The sequence below is a fragment of the Trachinotus anak genome, unplaced genomic scaffold (genome assembly GCF_046630095.1).
Source record: "Trachinotus anak isolate AG129_WGS33_773 ecotype Australia unplaced genomic scaffold, CSIRO_AGI_Tana_v1 ptg000002l, whole genome shotgun sequence".
Classification (NCBI taxonomy): Eukaryota; Metazoa; Chordata; class Actinopteri; order Carangiformes; family Carangidae; genus Trachinotus; species Trachinotus anak.
In genome coordinates, this window is record NW_027273853.1 from 28,032,362 (window position 1) to 28,052,288 (window position 19,927).

The 19,927-nt window shown below is 42.4% G+C and overlaps 1 protein-coding gene across 10 annotated transcripts in view; it reads right to left on the reverse strand.

The window, feature by feature from the left end:
• The window catches only part of cadps2 (Ca++-dependent secretion activator 2), a 186,456-nt gene that overhangs the window by 61,253 nt on the left and 105,276 nt on the right, over positions 1 to 19,927 (reverse strand). For all 10 annotated transcript variants that reach the window (XM_071460078.1, XM_071460068.1, XM_071460090.1 and 7 more), the window contains exons 12-13: positions 15,178 to 15,314; positions 5,836 to 6,023 (exon numbers count right to left, since the gene is read on the reverse strand). In XM_071460078.1, coding sequence (XP_071316179.1) covers positions 5,836 to 6,023; positions 15,178 to 15,314 — 325 coding nt within the window. The remainder of the gene's footprint in view (positions 1 to 5,835; positions 6,024 to 15,177; positions 15,315 to 19,927) is intronic.

A 19,927-nucleotide genomic window follows, 5' to 3' on the forward strand; every position in this document is an offset into this window, starting at 1 on the left:
ACTTGATTCATTCTGTAATGAGAGGCAGCTTTCTCTGCACAACAGCACTTGTTAGCACAACTTCTAAACCCCGTTGTTCCCCAAATCTGTCAATTCATTACCACCACCAACCCCAACCCCCCTCACCACACCCCCCTCCACTTCCCACAACCCCTATTTAACAAGCACCAGTTAATCCCAAGGGAACATAAAGCAGAGTTGTTGGGAGGGGCGTGTGCGCTCACTCATGTAAAGGCAAGAAAAGCTCGCTTTCATGTTGAAGCAGCCGAGGGTCCCGCTGGACTCTGGGCCCCTGCACAGACAAATGAAGATGTGAGGACGGTAGTCAAAGTGAGGTCCTGGATGGATGGATGGATGGATGGATGGATGGATGGACGGCCTGAGGCTCCATGTCCTCACAGCTACTGGCAGCTGTTCTGTAATCTGAGCTGTTCATATTCCACAAACAATCAATTTTTGTTTCCCCGTTTTGCAGCTCTCGTGTTACTTTTAAACACAGCAGCTTCAAAGATTTCTGCAGAGTCAGCTCTTAAGGTTCAATTTATTAGAGATCTACAATTTGGTGCAACAACATTTTTATGTAGTGCCTGATTGATGCTGTTGCATTGAAACACAAATCTAATAAACCGACTGGATCGTAACTTATTTTATTATCAATTAGTCTCACTGTCTATAAACTGCCAGTAAATTGAGATTCCAAAGTGCTGTTTTCAAATGCTTTGTTTTGTTTGACCAACAGCCCAAAATCCAAAGATATTCAGTTTATTATCATATACAGAAAAGAGCAAATACTCAAATGTGAAAGGCAGAAAAAGCAGATCTCAGCAGTTTAGCTTGAAAAGATCTATCAATTACCAAAATTGTTGCTGTTCATTTTTCTGTCAATCAACTCAACAAACTCATCTCTACAATTGACCCTGAGTGTAGGAATGTTCTTGAGACTTTTATCAACCTGTCTATATACAGTTGCACAAAGATTGTTCGTTATTTAGACTGAATCTTTTTTAATTTTAAAGATCCCCCTCCCTTTTCCTGAGTGTATTCTTTTTTTCTGCTAAGATTTTTGCACATAAATAGGCATAAAAAATAAACCTACACCCTGAGACTGCAGGTCCTCATCTTTATATTTAAATGCTTCTGATTAAAACAAATGCTGAGTTTCCCACAGGATCAAACTGTATTTGCCCTCTGGGTGATTGTCAGGTTGTTCAATTGCTGCTGGAAAACTCAAAGTCTAAGTCCAAAAATAGTAAAAAGCAGGGACCTGTCATTTTAATCTGTGCAGCACATGCTTTTGATTTTAATTATCTTTTTTTTATGTTATAAAAATACTGGTTAGTTTAAAATGATGTCTCCGTGAATGTAAATGAGATGTAAAATAACTGGGAGAGGTCATTTTTCCAATCAGTGAGCTTGCACATGAATGCACCATTTCAGAAGCCTTTTTTTTTTCACTCTGCGCTTTCTGCTGCTTTTCTATGACAACTTCACGAAGAAGAAATGAACATAAAAGCAAAGAGAATTCTCTTATTGATTTGCAAAAGTGGAAACGCAAATTCATTCAGTGTGTTGGAAGCTGAAATATTTTTGTCCAATCTTCACAAAGGGCTCATCAAGAGCTTTCTAATGATATATATGGATCTCAATTTACCCCCCAAATCACAGTCACACCCTCCACTTCCTCTGAATCGAATTAGGACAGAAAACTAATCGGACAAGGACAGAGTTGGCAGGGAGCCAGATGCAAAATGCACAGAGCTCAGAAAGACACAACACAGTGTGGTGTTTGGTTTGGTAGCTCTCCTCACTGTGCCATTAAATCCAGTCAGATGTGTGTTCATGCTTGGGCTCACATGGCAGAGCGAGGAGCGATGCGACAGCTTGTCGGGGTTCAGACACATTGTTGCTGCTAAATGAAGCGAGCACGTTGGAGGCGAGGCTGCTGTCAGCGCCGCTCCTGGGTCTGGAGAGGGAGGGGGGACTGTGGAGGAGGGGAGGAGGGGCCTGTAGACTCAGGTTAGTGTGTTTACACTCAACGTGGCTCAAGTGTAAACGATAAGCACCATATCCGCCTGCGGGAGCCACCAAACCCTCTGGCTGTTTGGTTCTGATGTCAGCTGACAAGAGTCATCACCAGTGGTGCTCGCCGAGCGGCGTGGCAGGGTACTGGGTGTGGACGCCACTTCACCTTAAGAGGTGTGGAAAGGAGATGAGGCTGAGTGGCAGGTGATCATGTGTGTCACCTTCCTCCTCCCCATCACTGTTCTGGAGATGGAGGGGCGGTTGTGTGAATGGTTGGGGGAGGTAAAAGCTCCTGTCACATCCTGTGTCGGTGTGGCGTAGAATCCTCCGAGACGAGAAGATTCGACATGACAGATGAGAGGGAGGCGAGCACCCACCGCTCCCGGCTCTGGTAATGCTCCTTTAACCCCGATCTCAGTTCCAACGCACCCATCTCATCCAACCCTTAAAGACCAGCACAAGACGAGTCGAAGTGTCACAACTACCTCACCTGCACAGGTTTATTAGTTCCACCAAGACCTGCAGCACCACACACTGAAAACAACAAAGCAGGCCTTGACAGTCCTTTTAAAACTTGTCATGTAAATGTCTTATGTCCTGATGCCGTTTAATATACCTTTGTTTACACTATAGTGTCATTTCGGTGTCACTTCAGCCGCTTTTTTCACTGGGAACAGACCCTGTGTTATCACATGGGAAGAATAAAAATCATGTGCAGTCACAGATTAATGCATTTTCCAACAACTTGATTTTTCTTTAAACTCACTTTTTTGATATGACTGATATGCAGTCCACACACATTGCACAAAGTGGCTAACCCACATTGACCACCAGATCCAGATGCAGCTGTTTGATTATACACATTGTGACAAAAAATAAAGAAGCCTCATCTTCTCAGATTCTTCACTGATCAATCACGACAGACAGAAATAAGAAATGAAAATGTCGAAGATTCTCAACTGACATAAACAAAACACCTGGTGAATTTTAAAAATATAGTTAAGCTAACATCTAACATCAGAGAAATAGCTTGAATAAAAGGTTCCACATGTTTCCCGCTGTCAGATCTGAGAGTTACATTGAGAAAAGCACAGTCTGATACACTCAAAATATATCGCCTTGAAGTATTAGTCAAGTACTCTCCTGTTGATCAGTCAGTGGTGTCTCTCTTTGTCCTCTCTGCCTCCCACTGTAGTTTCGTCGCGTCGAGCAGTCCTCCAGGGAAAACTCGAGTTCTGTAATTAAGTTTGTTTTTTTTCCACCTCCGAGTCTGCCAGCCATCCAAAACCTCTTTTTCCCATCCACACCCACTCAGGCAGCTCCAGGAGCCCTGAATGGGCATCAATTATTCAAATTAGAGCTCCAACTGACAAAAAGCCAATTCCAGTTACCCCCACCCTCCCCCCTCCCCAAATTTATATCTGGCGATTAGCTGGAGAAGCTAATCATTATGCTTTCTAATTGACTAAATGAGTCGACAAAGGGAGAAAGCACAGATATCGGTAATTACCAGACGGGGAGTCAAGCGGGGGCTGCTGGGAGTGAAGTGGAGGACTAAACTGCTGGAGCAATGCTGATGCCAACAAGTGGCTAAAAGACACTTCTGTTGCTCATATCTGGGGAGTCACTGTTGACAAATGGAGTCCTGAAGGCGACTAAAGATGAGCTGTCCTTTAAGGTTCTGTCAACAGGACTTTAACAATAATATGGCAGCAAACAACTGTTTTCTATGTAAAGATAAAGTGGAGTGATGGCGTCCAGAGCAGAGAATGAAGTCACACCCTCTCTGTCTGTTGTAATCTGAGTTTCTCTGCTCTTTGCAGAGAAGCTGGTCGTGCGTGCATGTTAGTGCATGTGAATCCCTCCTGTTAAACCATTGGTCCTCCCGATGTTTATAACACAAGAACTGAAGAAACCACTTTTTTGGCTCCTACAAAGAAAGAGATAAGACCCGAGCACAGGCAGACTGGCCATGGGGGCTGCTGGCTCAAAAACCGGTTGGCTGGTAGTCACGCAGTGCAAGCGTGAGCTAATGGTTGTGGCTGCATTGTTTTTTGTTGTCTCTCGTGCACATGGTAACTTTATTCAGTTGTGCTTCTTGCTGTGCTTTTAGTGGCTGATTTCACTGGGCTTCGCCACACCGAGCTGAAGGGAGAGGAGTGGGGGTTATGGACGGAGGCTGGAGGTGTGGCCGACGAAGCTTTTGTTTTGGTCTGAGATGCCAGCGACCTAGTGTGACATCTAATGATGCTGATGATCATTACAGAATGATAAGATACTGTTCTCCAAGAAAAATGACAGCATACGTTGTTTCAGCCAATGCTGAAGTAACAAAGATCTCTATCGGCTGTAGGAAATATGACTTTTTACGTTTCCTACCAATTGTTGGTTTGGTTTCTTTTATTCAACATGACGGTTCCCTATAAAAACAGTTCCTACGCAGTTCACCTTCGACTCTCCCGTCCAGTAGAGGTGTCGCTCGCACTCTGAAAAAACCTGTTGGTTGTACTGAGGTTGAGTTTATTGTATGTTAACATGTGGCTTAATCCAAATTTTAACTTTGGCAAAATTAACCCGTAAGTACAGTCACATCTCATGAAGTCTAACAGGGATAAAATGTGCCATGAGATGGGATTTAAAACCTTACGCCAAGGCTGTTGCTCCTGTGATCCACCTTGCACCAATATTATTACAAATACAAATAAAAACAGAACTCATATTACAAGCCTTTGAGATTAAAAGTTCATTTTTGACCTTAGAAATTGTAGCTTAATTACATTTTAACAAAGATCTTAACAAAGAACAAAGATAGCAGATACAACATAAATAATGTTATATGCATAAAAAATAGATATATTTAAATACATGACACATCAATGCCATGAATCTAAACAATATCTAAGGAAATGGTCGGTAATTAGATGTTTTATTATTATCACAACTGTTTCTTCATTGCAAATAGCACTGGTGAGCTTCCAGACAAAGTCTGGTGAAGTCTGAACCCACAGTGGACTCTGTGGAAGTCTGGAGAAAGAGCACTTGGGGAGGATTTTGGACAGCACTCTACTGTCCAGACTTTATGATTATGCGCCCATAAATGGAGGCTGCAAGCGTGTGGAAGTCCGGACATTTGGATTGAGACTGTGTGTGTGGCTGCAAAAGAGCATCTGTGCTCAGTGAAGATGTACAGAATAAATGAAAGGATCAAATGACCGTCTGTTCACACGACTGAGAACGTAATTTATAGTCGCTGCAGTAAACACAGAGTGACTGCATATATTGTTCTTTCTGGTATTTTACATTCTGAGGATGTTTTATTTGGGTTTCATAGGTTTTATAAGGTCCAGTGAAATGGTATCAAACAGTAGCAGTGAGGATTCAAATGAAAATGTGACACAGTAGATTATGAGTTATGAATAAACAAGCAGTTTGACAGGTTGGGACAAAGTTAGGATCTAACGTTTGGACTTTTTCGGTTATGTCTGTATAAAAAAGAAATAGTTCTATACAGTATATTTAATCATTTTTCTGTCTACATGTGATATTTTTTGCCCTTTTTCCCCCCAATTTAAAATGCAGTCGTCCCCCCCCCCCCGCTGCAAGAGTCAACAGAGTGAGCACAAAGAACAAGATTCCTCACTGGCTTCCCACCCACAACAAAAAACTGTTGTGGGTTGGCAAAGTCAAGCTGCGCTACTGGGGGTCACACACCCCAGTCTCTGCAGTGGCTGGGAACGTTTCCCCTGCACCACCTGTGCACCACGACCACCATTACCATGGTCTCTCCTGTGATTCTCACAGCTAATTGTGTACCTGTTTCCGTGGACGTGGGAGACGCAGAAGGCGTAGCTGTAGTGCAGCAGCGTGGGATCGACCAGTGCATTGTTCTCTGAATAATCCATCAGGCCATTCAGGTAGCTCAGGTGACGGTGGCAGCCTCGAACGCCATACCGAGCACAGTACTCATCCAGGACGAACACCTGACCGGGACTGAACCAACCCTGAAGACAAAAAAACCCACACACACCAGACCAGTCAGACTTTTTATGACCACACTAAACTGATGGTTTAGCTGTTCATAGAGAAGGACAATTTGACTATTTTTCATGGAGAAAATTCAGAGCAGTTTGACTCAAATACAACACTTTAAGGTAATTTTCCAAATGTTCTAGTGCACTCTAATGAAAAGACTTAAAGACCTGTAGCCATTTTATTTTTGGTATGTCACTTTTTGGGAGTGCACATTAAAAGAGGAATGTTTGCTGAGCAGTTAAACACACCATCAAGTGACTGTTGGGTCAGAAAAGCAGGCCTGTATTTGGGATGAAAATGCAGTTGAAAGACAACCAAGACGACTCCTTCACAGGTTCCTGTTGCCATGGGAGGCTTGAACAGGCTCAAACTCATATTGGTCACCTTCTGGCTCCACAAACTCAATAAAAAACCTCAATACTTGAGCACAATTAAAAAGAGAAGTGTAAAGGTTAACTATTCAACTATTAATTCTCTGCTAGAGCAAAAAAAAAAAAAGAAAGCAAGACAGAAAGGTGTGGAACGACTGGAACACCCTGAGATGTTCATTAGTTCATTCATCCTGCACGTAATCACTAAATTAGGCATGAAACTTACAACGCTAATTAAGATTCCTCACGGAAGGAACATTAACAAATTAGCACCTCCACTGAGCTGATGCCACACACACACACACACACACACTGCAATGTCCTCCTGCCTGGCAGTCGTGGCTCCCCGCCCGGCAACAGGCGACCCAAGAGAGAAGATGAGCTGCAGAGAAACAGTTTCATTTTACCCTCAGAGCCGTTTGTGTCCGTGTCAGATTATCTGCTGTTTGACAGAGACGAAAGTTTCTATAGTAAAATGAGGGTGAACACATAAAGGAAATGAAGCTTTATAAATATCCTTCTGTCTGAATTTTATGGATATTGTATTGTACAGTGAAGAGTCGTATTTATTCCACACATGAAGACTGCGAGGAAGAGACTCTGGTGGCCGTAGTAATTATGGTGGCAGCAAAGGAGGAGGTGATGTAGTAGAGGATAGGTGGAGACTATTGTTAAAAACCAGCAGTTGTCATTGGTTCTTTTATCCGTAATCACTTCCCAACCTTAACCACTTGCTTATTACTGTAACTGTGACAACAAATGTCCTCTAACCTTGAGGAAATACTTATTTTATAGCGTGCCCAAGGAATGATTCCTAAAAACAGGAAATTAGTTAGCACTGACTTCTGGTTCCCTCGTCCTGAAGTCTCTGGGTTTTTTGAGTGGGTTTGTGGTCTGATGGCTGAAATAAGCTCTGTGGTTAACACAAGCTGAAGACATTGTCATGTTTTATTGTACAACATAAAATATGTCATTAAATACTCCAGTCACAAATTCTTTAAAAGTACGTCAGCCCTGCTGCACTATAAGGAGTCTTCCTCAGAGTTCCATAAGCTTAACAGTGTTTATTAATGAAACCATGATGACAAAGGTTGGAGGGTTTTTTTGCTGTGCAACTACATTGAGTTAGCTTCCATTTCAAAGATGTTCCTGTCATTAAAAACAACACTGCTGGTTCATAACCTCCTGCAGGGACTTCAGATGTGTTAGTGGTTGGAGGTATGGTTAATAACATTTTTGTTTTTATGAGCTTTTCAGTCATTTCTGTCACCAAATAAAGTGGACCTTAATGAGAAAATGAAAGCATCAGTTGACTGGTTTCATGTGTCATCTGAAAAAAATTGAAAATGTTTAACTGTATTAAAGCTCATTTAAGGGCTTAAATTAGACAACATAATTTCTAGGATTTTATATAGACTCTAGCTGACATGCTGCCTGTCAGGGTTAACTGGACCTGGCAGATTCCTCCTCTGCAGGCCTTTTAGTGACACCCCCCACTCCCCCACCCCCACTCCACTGCCCTTCCTTCCAGTCTTCAGTTTGTTTGTCATTTCTCTCCAGTTTCTTTCTTCATTTTTCTCTCCGTCTGTGAGCTTGAGCTATTAATATCACACCAGAGAGAGAGAGAGAGAGGGGCCTGCTGACGGGCGTGAAGCGACAAGATGTTCCTCTGTGACAAACAGATGGCGAACTCCAGTCTTGGCGCTGACCGCTCAATTAGTGGCTAACGAGCCGACTGCCTCGTTAGCTCCTCCGTCAGCCACGTCTGCACGTCTCCGTGTCAGAGCGCTGGTGTCCACTGTCTCCCCTCTGAGGAATGACACACCCCAAAAAAAAAAAGAAAAGAAAAAGTGAAAGCAGCATGTGGTTCTGAGGCAGTGAACACCTCAGCTCGCTGCTCGTCACCTGACCACAGACGCCTCACAGGGAGCTGAGAGTGAGGATCTCAGGCTGGTTTTGGCACCTGAGACCATTTTCTGGTCCAAAAGTTCTTGTGACCCTTACAGTCAGAGAGCTGCCAGTTTGCCATATGAATTTATATGACAAGCACAGCCCTGTTCTATTTTCAAGAGCATGGAGACAGCTCATTAATTCAGGAGAACGTTAAAATATAAAAATATCAGTGTTTGTGTCTTTGAAATCTCAGAGGTCATTCCTGTGTGCAGGCTTAGGGACAATGCTGGGGACCTCAGAGGTAAAAAAAAACCCAAAAAAAAACCCAAAAAAAAAACCAAAAAAAAAATCCTGAATGATCTGATTTCATGAGAAACTCTCAACTGCTTTTTATTTTGACCAGGTGGCTGCTCCTCATCACTTTCTAAAAGTAGAACTACTGATCACTTACTGAAAATGAATTTATTCAACACAAGTCACAACTGTTTCACCAGCTGAACTGGAGACTTTGGTGTCTTCAAATCATGAGACAGTTATGTACTACAGTTGACCTAATAGTTTGCACTGCTCCACAGTGGATTATATACAGAAAGAATGATCCTCATTCCACGGAGACGGGCAAACAACAGTCTTGAATAAAACAACAATGTCACTGATGAGGCAAAGGTGAGAAGACTTGGAGTGTTAGGTTAGACTCACCAGTCAGGTAACTGCTAACAGTGCCTGAAACATCAGTCATGTTGCCATGGTTACTACACCTTAAGCTCTGACTTAAAACTCTCATACTTGACCTTCGAGTTTGCACATATACTATTGACAGGTGTCTGTTGCAATAACATAGGATTTAAAAAGGCTTTGGCGTAAAAAAAAAGAAAAAAAAAAAAAGAAAAAAGTTATTTATTGTAATGTTGTGAGACTTGACCCTGGGTCAGAACAGACTAAAAGGTTAAGATAAATTCAAGACCAGTCACTTGACAGGGAAAGGTAAAAACATGCTCCTGCTGAGCAAAATCATGTTTGTAATAATGTTTGTTGTGAAGTACTGAATCTTCTGCTTCCTCACGACCCTCACAGTAAATACATGAGGCCTGTGAGATGAGTAAACTGCCTCCTTTTTGAAAGAGTCACAGTTTGGGGAGCAGTGATCTAAAAGATTCAAGTGTGAGGAGCAGAAGTTGTAGATTTTCCTTCAACCAGAACAAATCATTTGTTCTTGTTTCAGTCATTCACCCTCTGATACATATGATGAAACTAGAATTACCCCCTTGCGGTTGTTTGCCTCTGCCAACCAGCCAGGTTGCAGGAAATATGGGCCCAATATCCCTTCCTGAGTTAATGAGAATGGGACGGACAACCAGCCGGAGGCATAATAACCTGACAAAAAAAGCTTTTCCATCAGAGATTTAATGTTCGTCATAGTTAAAATACTAAACCTCACCTTCTAGGATTATATTTCTTCCATGGAGGAGTTGCTTTGCACAGTATCTACACATGTTGTGAAGAGAGGATTCAACAAGAACCAGTGATGCTAGTTTGGAATCTAATGTTGGACATTAACATCTCTACTATTCAGCTTAAATACATCTGTGACACGTGTCCAATCACTAACAGGTACTTTGATCCAGACGGACATTTTCTCAATATTTCCTATCGTTAACATGCAGTAATATTTATACAGGATGTGGAGCTTGAAAGGTTTGAGATTTTTAGTTCTCTGTTTATCACAAATATTGTACATTACTACAGTATCTGTGTACATGTTGGCTGATAAGACATATAACGAGACACTGCAATTAAGAAATGTCAGAGGTATGTTTGAGGTAACTTAGAAACTGTGTCACTATTACAGTTTGTCCACCGCAGGTCACAAACAAATGTATTTTTCTACAGGTGGTTGAAATTCGTTACTAGGGGCTGTTTTTAAATTTTTTCTGCAGCTGAACATAGTTTCTTTCAGGGAGCAGGTGGCGATGATTGTCGCTTGTTGCTATGGGAAAGTGACAAGACGGCCTGGGCTAGCTGGTTAGCGTGCTAACTTCCATAGAAAAGATGTGCAAGAGACAAGAGTTAGCACTGGCGTTGCCTTCCACCTCTGGAGACAGCTCTTGGCGAGTAAAGGAATGAAGTTTGATGCTGAACTCAATGTTTCTTTTAGACTGGGGAGTAAGCAGCAGTTAATGCTAACACTGGCTATGTAGCAATAGCAAAATTTAAGTGATATATTGTTATATAAACTTAAATCTTGATTTCTGCGTTGCCCTCAAAAACCTATCATCGGTCGACTCTAATCTTTAGCTCCACTTACTGCTACCTGCTAAAAAATGCTGATATTTATCCCGTTTAGCTGCAAAGTGACAAGTTATTTTCTCAGATGGTTAAAAAAAAACAATCACTGCATTAATCACAAGTAGATGCAAAACACAAATATTGGTAAATCTCTCTGAACATTCTTCTGTTTGGCTTTTTTCCTTTGAGGTCAGTGGTTCATCTCCATGTGAACAATGCAACGCAATCTGGAGCCCCTCTCTTCTTCTTCTGCAGATTCCTCTAATTAGCACGAACACAACTCAAACACTGCAAAGCTTCAGATTCAAAGGAGCAGGAGCCTGAACCGTGTGCATGCACAGATCTGAGTAATTATATTAGAGTGTATAATGGTGGAGCTCCACAGGAAGTTAATTTGACAGCAGGACACTCAGACAGGACTTATGGGAGGTTGAGGACACCTGTGTCCTCATCCTCCAAAAGTGAAGGCGGAGACAAATACGTCTCAAGAAGACGGAAGGAAACCAAAGTGGGTCAGAGTTACGTCACAAGAGATTGAAGGACCTCGTAGAGGTAAATATGAAGTCTTCAGATGTTGTCCAGTTCAGTGCTCATTGTCCATGATCCACTGACCCTTTTCCTTCTGCTTCACCAGCCAGAGGTTCGGGGGGGCTGGGGCTGGGAGGGGTGGGGGTCCTGGGATGATGACAGGCTGCTGATGATCCAACTGAATTTTTTTTTTCTAATAAAAAGAAAATCTTTGTCAGTAAGTTGTGAGGAAAATGTTCCCAGTGGAGATCCAAAGTTTCTGTCAGGCTGATTTGGGGAAATACGTCTTAAATGATGGAGAGCTGTTTACTGTAAATCAGTCACATGTTGGATGCAACCATAAAATCATGGACTCTTGGGTTTGGATATTATAATTTGTCAGATGTGTTAAGAGCATGTACTGCTGCTCCAGGTGATACAAAATAAATCAATGCATGCCTCTTTAAGGTTTTATATGACGGAAAAATGCTTTGGACAGTTGGAAATTTACTTTGGAAAAGAAGGATAATGACAATTATAAATCACTTGATTGCTGGTGAGGTGAGGTTTCCGGCATGAGAGCAAGATGGTGATTTGTCGGTACACAGCAGCCATGTTGTAAATGAGACCTCTTCGTTGCCGTATCTGGGGGGTCGACACAAAAGGCTCCGTCAAAAATTCAGGGGTGTTGAATCTTGATCGACTTTTGCTGCAACTCAACAAAACATCATCAAGCAACAAAATGTGTCAGCCATTCAAATATGTGCGACCCCACATTCCTAAGAGATTCATCTGTGACATGAACAGTGTGTTCTGCTGTTTACCTCCCGCCTGTGGATACTGGGGATTAAAGTTATCACTGTGATTATTCTCATGGGATTACAAACTGCTGAGCAAAGTTCCAGTCTGTAAACCTCCAAACTCATGGATCTATTTCTCTAACTGGACTTCCTGGATCATATTTCATTTTCTCACCTGTACCTGAAACCATGTGCCCTTGCCAACACAGCTCCTATAATCTGCTTCAATTGTTTTTAACGGCCTGTCAGGCAGAATGTGTTTTGGGTCTTAATGTCATCTTTTGGTTAATTGAATATCAGAGTTCTTTTGAAGTGTGTTGTTCTATCTTTTTCTTACTTTAGGTAACAATAATTATAAAGTTCTGGCAACTGTACCTTTGTCTAAATACTGTACTATGGCTTTGGATTAAGCTAATTCCAGACCTTGTGTCAGAAACCCATTTCAGCTGGACCTCAACACTCCACCAGCAGCTTCACTGAGGGGATCTAACTCTTCAGTCATCATCACATTGATCCAGTTAGCAAGACTCTGGGCCCCAGCTACAAACCAAATCTCTGCCTAATTACTGTTGTTGTTGTTGGGTTCAACTCTTTGTGAATAAAATATGACCCTGTCTATGACATGAATCCAAGCCACTTCTCAACAGATGTCCCCCACGCCGAGGCACTGGCCTTTTCTCAGAGTGTTTGGTGAAAAGGGGGCTCAGGTTGGAACACAAAGCCCAAGAGTTTTCACAAAAGGCTGAGGAGAGAAAAGCTGGAGGGGCAGTGTGAATGGATCAGTCTAATTGCAGAGCTGGAGGGAGTCCTGGTGAGGCAGGTAGAGAAATGAAAGAAGCACAGATGTCACTCTGGGGAACATCTCCTCGTTTTTTTTTTTTAAAGACGAGAACACAACGCAACACATGTCAGGATGAGCTGACTCCTCAAGATCTGCCTGACATTGTGTTTGAGTTTCAGAGTCCAGTGATGGTCTTCAGACAATTATAAAGAATGTTTTAACCCTGAACAAGGAGCACTTCAAGTTTTGATTAACTTTGCAATAGAAATGGGCAGAAAAATATTTCTGTCAATTCTTGTTAATATTTTGTGGATTCTGAGAAAAATATTGAAAGACAGTCAGACTGGACACTAGCCTCTGCATGTTGATTTACACAGGACATTAAAATTAACTAGAAGGAGCAGCTGACCTGAGAACAGAAATATTAAAAAACAGAATACTGTTTTGAGTTTTAAGGTTTAGTTACTCCTGTTAAAAATATGGTGTCATTTAAGAAATAACTGGATGTAGTGAGAACCACCAGCTGTGCTGGGTGTGCCCTGCCCTCGCCCAACGTCACCTGGGATTGGCTCCAGGAGATTCATGTGATTTCCTGTGGAGGTTATATAGAAAGAACTGGAGTATAAACAGCTGTGTCCCTGAGTTGGTGGATTTTGACCCGTTTATAAAAAGTGACCTGTGAGGAGGTCACTTCACAATGCTGCTGGGTGGATCTCATATATCCGCATTAATGCTGATTACATGTGAAGAACACACACACACACACACACACACACACACACACACACACACACACACACACACACACACACACACACACACACACACACACACACACACACACACACAGAGCAGTGTTTACAGGTCAGTAATGGAAACTGGAGTCAGCCCAGCACCTTCTCTTTCCTCCTCTCTGTTGCCACCTTGTGTCAGGGATGGAACCAACAGAAGGTTTTTCGGGGAAGGTCCAAGTCAAATTTCAGGTCTCAAGATCTTCTTGAGGTCAAGCAGAAGTCAAATCTGTATGACCACAAGAGTAGTGCAATGCAATGTAAACCAGTCACTGGTTTCTGTATTGTCATTGTTCCAGGACTTGAATGTCTGTTTTCAAGTCTAACAAGTCATTAGAGACTCAAGTGCGAGTTATTTGTGCGACTGATTCAGGTCCAGGTCTCCAGCTCTGGTACTTTTCTCACTGACATATTCTTCAGTTGCTGTTAAAATACTGATAAGTAGCAATGGTTCTGATCATGGCTCCTAAATGCTGGGAGCAGTAAAGTCATCAGCAGCAGACGTATCCTGCTGTTGTCTAAAATCTCTTTTTTCCTCATCTCCTCTCTCCGTCTTCCTGCTAAAACAACGCTAGTAGATCTAGATTCATCCCGTGTGAAGAGATGTGGAAAAGCTCCACTACAGTAACACATCAGAGTAAATCTGAGTCACATCTACACAGTTTAGGGTTCATGATTCTTGCCTTGTTGCACACAACACAAAAACCCTCATTTCACCCCCCTCCCCCTCCTCCTCCATTGAGTCAGCGCAGCAGTTGTCCATGAGGGTCATGTTCCTATGTGGACAGTATTGATTAGAGCATTTATCCCTTCAATCAGTGTGAGAGAGCCCCCCAGGCTTAAACAGAGAGAAAGAGACGCATACACACACGCACGCACGCACACACACGCGCGCACACACACACAGAAAGGGGTTGTGGGGGGGCACAACAACTTTAAACTGTCTCCTGGGAAGCGAGAGTTTCTTCAGGAGTGTCTTTCTCATTATTTACCTTCAGTTTCTTCCTTGATTACTGATTGATCTGCTGATTAATTGTTTTGTCTACAAAATATCAGGAAATATTTAAAATGACCCAATTTAACACATTGAAATGTTTGTTTTGTCATTACCATAGAAATCAAAAGCGGAGATAAGTACATTTTTGTAATTTATTAATTCTAATCTAAATTGTTGCAGAATCATTTTCTGATAACTGACAAACTGTCAAACTGTTTAATGGAAAGTGAAGTTACACTTTGACTGAGATCTACAGTGACAGATGGCAGAGAAACTGTGCAGCAGAGACCGTTGTTTTTCCAAAATTAGTCCTACATTTGATCTTATATTTCACTAGAAATGTGCTAAATGTTGTTTAAGTGTTCATGATTAGTCTGATATTATTTTACAGGTTTTTGTAGAAAGTTTTTAAGTTTTCTTCTTTCACAAATTTCAACATGGCGCCTCCAAGTTAAAATCTCAAACTGTGAATGTGACCTCACACTTGTCCTGTTTTGCCACAAACTGCATGTCTCTGCTTCTTTACACACACAGATTATCACTGGAGGGTTATGGAGAACAGCTTCCAATCTGAATCATCTGATTCTGATCGATTCCAGTTTGACTTGCAGCTGATTTCTGGGCAGTGCTGTGGAGAATGAGTGAGGTCAAGCTACAAACAGAGAGTCTGTCAGATGATCTGTTCATGTCCACGTACCAGGCAGGAGAAGGAGTCGTTCATGCGGTGCTGCAGAGTCTGCTTCTGTAAGATGGTGAACAGGGCGGCGTGGTCGAAGCGACTCGGAGCTGCAGAGATCAGCTCCTCCACCCCCTGCCGCTGAGATGGATCCAGACCTGAACAGGAAACAGGGAGGGGGGAGACAGAGCTGCATAATACTATCAGCACGCACACAAAGAAACACTGACGACTGGATGTTCAATGATTATGTATTTCAATAGAAAAGCAAATGTTTTCAGCCTTTCTCACGTGTGTGAAGCTCATTCACCATGGCCTTAACTTTCCATCTCAATACATCATAAATACTTGACAGCATTGAACATGACCCCTGAACCTGAATTAAAAATCACGAGCCGCAGAATCATCCAAGAGGAACCTGACTCCTCGGGACACCGTGATTTAACAACAGCATGGTGACCAGGCTGCTGTCAAGCTATTTAGTCATTATTAACAGCCTCTCAATATAGTCTTAAATCCAGATCTTTGATATGACACCACAATCAGACTTCACTGAGCTCTGTCTTCTGAAAGAAGATTTCCTATCAAAAGAAATAAAACTCACAGAAAATCTGGATCAGAAAAACTGAAAATCAAATAAAATTCACAGTTTTTCCAAATGGTGCTGAAAACATCTCAATTTAATTTGTTCTGCTATGTAATTTTGAAAAAAAAAAAAAAAAAAAAAGAAAAGAAATCTAATATGTTTCCAACCTTGGTCTATCTGGAAAATAATGGAAAACTAAAGACTTTACCAAACATTAGATTTTAGGACAGCTGGATGGGATGATTTCCCACACATCATCTCATTATCTCTTGAAACCAAACAGAAGAGTTTAACGCACCAATTTTAACTAAAGTAAAAGAGTTAGTGATTTTAATGAAGGCAGGGTGATGAACGTCATCAGCTTCTTGTCTGGTCCTACATTTTAACAAATATACAGGACCATCTTAGTTAAAGTTGTAACAGAGGTACTGGATTATTAGGAATTTTTGAGATGTAAAATTTTTAATAATAGTTTTTCTAAAGCTTCTGTTGCTGCTCCACAAAGAGAACAGTCGCTGTATTTGAGGATAAGTCAGGAAGAAAAAGCAGAGCTGAGTTTGTTGGAAGAAAGAAGGGACGAAAAGGAGCAAGAAGAAAGGAGACAGAGTGAAAACAGACTCTTCCACTTCAGTGTCATCAGATTACACTGAATGACTGCACACATTTCAGCTCCGTCTGCTAAACCACAGCTAAAGAGGTGATACATAAATGTGTTCTGATTCACAATCATTCACGCCTCTCTCTGAGCTCAGCAGTGAACTGGAGTGTAAACACGCACACACACTGAAAGAGAGACAGGACTACATTGGCAGTGTCAGCTCTCAGTGCTGTGGCTAATAGTTCCCACCTCGGTTGGCTACAGATCCTCTGTGAAGCTGTCAGTGCTCTCAGCTGACACAAACACTCGCCAACATGGACGATGTGAGGAAAAACACTGGAAGTGACTCACAGAGTCGAAACAACAAACAACAACACGTCATGGATCAAGTGTGACAGGCTCCCTGAGCACATCCAACAGGAAAATAAAGTCAACTGCTTGACTGAAATTACTGAGTTATTAATTATTCATCTGCGAAAAATCAACAAGGACAGGACATTACAAAATCTGATCTTATAGTAAATGAGATTCTGGCGTGTGCATGTGGGTGTGTAAACGCACACTTGTGAAAGTCAGCAGTAAATCTGGCCAAAATAAAATGATGTTGCTGGTAAGTTGGATTTCAGATCTGCGCAGTGAAATCTGGAAGTAAACCTTGAACTTAGGAACAGTATCTGTATCCAAATAAGATGAGCGACAACAGTCAGTTTACTGGCTGTTTTCAAGTTTTTATTTGATAGCCATAGTGAGTGAGAGAGAGTGAGTGAGTGAGTGAGTGAGTGAGTGAGAGAGAGAGAGAGAGAGAGAGAGAGAGAGAGAGAGAGAGAGAGAGAGGACATGCAACACTGCTGCTGCAAGGACTGAGCCCTCTACCAGGTGAGCCACCAGTGCCCCAGTTTACTTTCAACCACATGTGACAGTGGTCAGGTGTCTTCATGTGACCATCACTTACAGTAAGGAAGGATGTTGAGGATGTTTGGGGCATGTTTTGTCTCCATCATTAAGTCACCAGTAGTAAACTGAGAGGAATAAAGGCAGAGACATGCAACAAAGGTCTCTGGTCGCAAACCAGAGGTGTAGCAGTTCATGGTTGACACCTGAACCCCAAGGCCACGAAAACCCGTTGAAAAGAGCAGAACCAACAAAGTCTTAGTCCGTCTTTTAATACTTCCTCCCCTGTCTGAGGCTCTCAGCTCCAGCTTTGGTTCCTAATGAAGATATAAATGTTTAAAATCAACTCAGACTCTAAAACAACTGGGCAATATTACTCAGCAGTGAATTAATCCACATATGGTGTTTTAGTGAGTGGGACTGAGAATAAACTACAGTGTGTGTGTTCATGGTGATGAAGGAACATGTCACCCAGCGCAACAGTGTGACTCACTGATGTGTTTTTAATACTTTTTTGAAACAATGGAGCTCTATGGCTCAGAGGAATCAGATATATCAGGCTGTGATACACTCATCGCTGGTTTGAGTTTTTAACATAAGAAAATGATCACCAGATTTATCCTCAGAGTTAAACTGAAACGACTAATGATGTATTTTTAGACAGAGCTCATCTCTTCTTGCAGCTCAGCCGTGTGGCGCCTGGAGCAGCAGATGATAACGAGGCTTCGGGGTCAGCGACGGAAGAATCAACAGAAAACAGGAACAAGAAAAGAAGCCGAAGAGGCGCAGGGCGTCCCAGCCTGAGCAAACCTGGGTTCATTTCCAGTCCTTTCAGGCCTTCCTGTTAATGGCCCTGCCAAATGAAAAGCCTAACACTCTCCACTCTGCCTTCATTGTTGTGGAGTACATTTCGGGATGGGAAGTTTCTGAGCGTGACACATGGCCCCACAAAAGACCACAGCTCCCAGAAGAATGCCGGCGCCGTTTCCACGCCTGCGACGCCTGCGGCCTCATGCCTGAGACGAGCATTAGTGATCGCTTTTTTTTATCAACGCTGCCATTTTGTTTTTGTTTGGACGCACAGAAGCCTGCAAGGACTCTCAGACATTTGTGTTTCGTCCCCCCTCCTCCCTCTTCTCTTTGTCACTTTTGTCCAAATGAGAAAAAAACAGACAGCAAAAGTGAAATCTCCACAATCAACTTCCAATCGACGCTCCTCTCCTTTTCTTCCCGTCTTTATTTCTGACTCTCCTTGTTTTCTGTCTCTGGCTGCCCTTTGGCTCCTGTGGCCTGCTTTTCCTCTGTCTAATTCCAATGTAGGTCATTTTACATTCGTTACCTCCAAAACATGGGATTGTCCTTAATGTAATTTGGAGAAAAGACAGGGAGTAAAGGAGGCGACTCTAAAGAAAACGAGACAAAGAGATATAGATTAGTGCTGATAATAAGAGGAGGAGGGAGGAGGAGGGAGTATTGATTGGGGGACAGACGGCGGAGGAGTGATGCTGATCCGTGTCAAGTCCAACTTTCAGCTATTATCTGCTGGGTGTGTGTGTGTTAAAGAAGGGGGGGTGTGTGAATGAGTGTGTGTGAGAAAATATGGATGCATGTCACTGCTCCTGGCACAGATTGTTTGTGTGTGTGTGTGTTTGTGTGTGTGTGTGTGTGTGTTTAAACTCTGATTAAAGATCTGATCCTTCACATTTCAGTCTTGGTTGATGTGACCCTCACAGTCACTGATGATAAAAACAAGTGTGGTTTCAAACATTAATATGGCGACAGCTCCTCGAGCAGCTACTCTGTAAGAGATACAACAGAGTTTATCTGTTTACAGTGCAGCCAAAAAAATTAACGTGGTTTTATAAAAAGCTTTTCAACATCTAAAGGGGTCCAAAAGTCTGAGACCATTTTCCCATTTGGGAACTGGAGGTAAAAGCCCTGCAGGGATACACTGATGTACATAGAGTGAAGTTTCATGGGCGACCATAACCATCGCACTCCTTCCTCTCTGCCGTTCCTGCACATTAAACGAGCTGATTGGTTGATCCAATGTTCTGTCATGAGGCTGTTGAGAGTCTACCCGAGGCTTTTTTTCTTGGTAAGTGCAACAGCCTCTAAACTGGAAAAGCATTACAGACACAAATCTCCAACCAATCTCCCTGCAGTTGCATTGTGGGTAATGCAGATTCCGAGATTCTGACAAGGACGAATTGTGGAACAAATTGTGACACATCTAGAGGTTTTTCTTTTACTGTCCCTCTCGAGTCCAGCAGTGAATTACTCTGGAGGTGTAATGACAAAATCAGTGGAGAACTGAAGTATATCAACTATGTATTGTTTGTATGTGTCTAGATCTTGGTATCATATTTATAACATGTGTGGGGGTGTTTGAGTGTTAAGGTGCGTGTGTGTGTGTGTGTTTTGAGGTGGGAGGGTGAGGGTAGTTTTCTGCGCTCGATCTCTCCTTATCCATCTCGTCTGGGCTCCATTGGTATCGTCACAGCAACAGTCACATCTATGTGACATTCTGCTCTGAGAGGTGGTGGCGGGCGCTGATGGCAGGTTATTGATGCAGACGAAGAGGAGGATGAGGAGGAGGAGGAGGACGAGGAGGAGGAGGAGGAGGACAGAGAGCATTTCAGTTTCAGGTGCACCGGGCTGAGAGATGTGACTTGATCTGCCTGTCAGAGCATGGC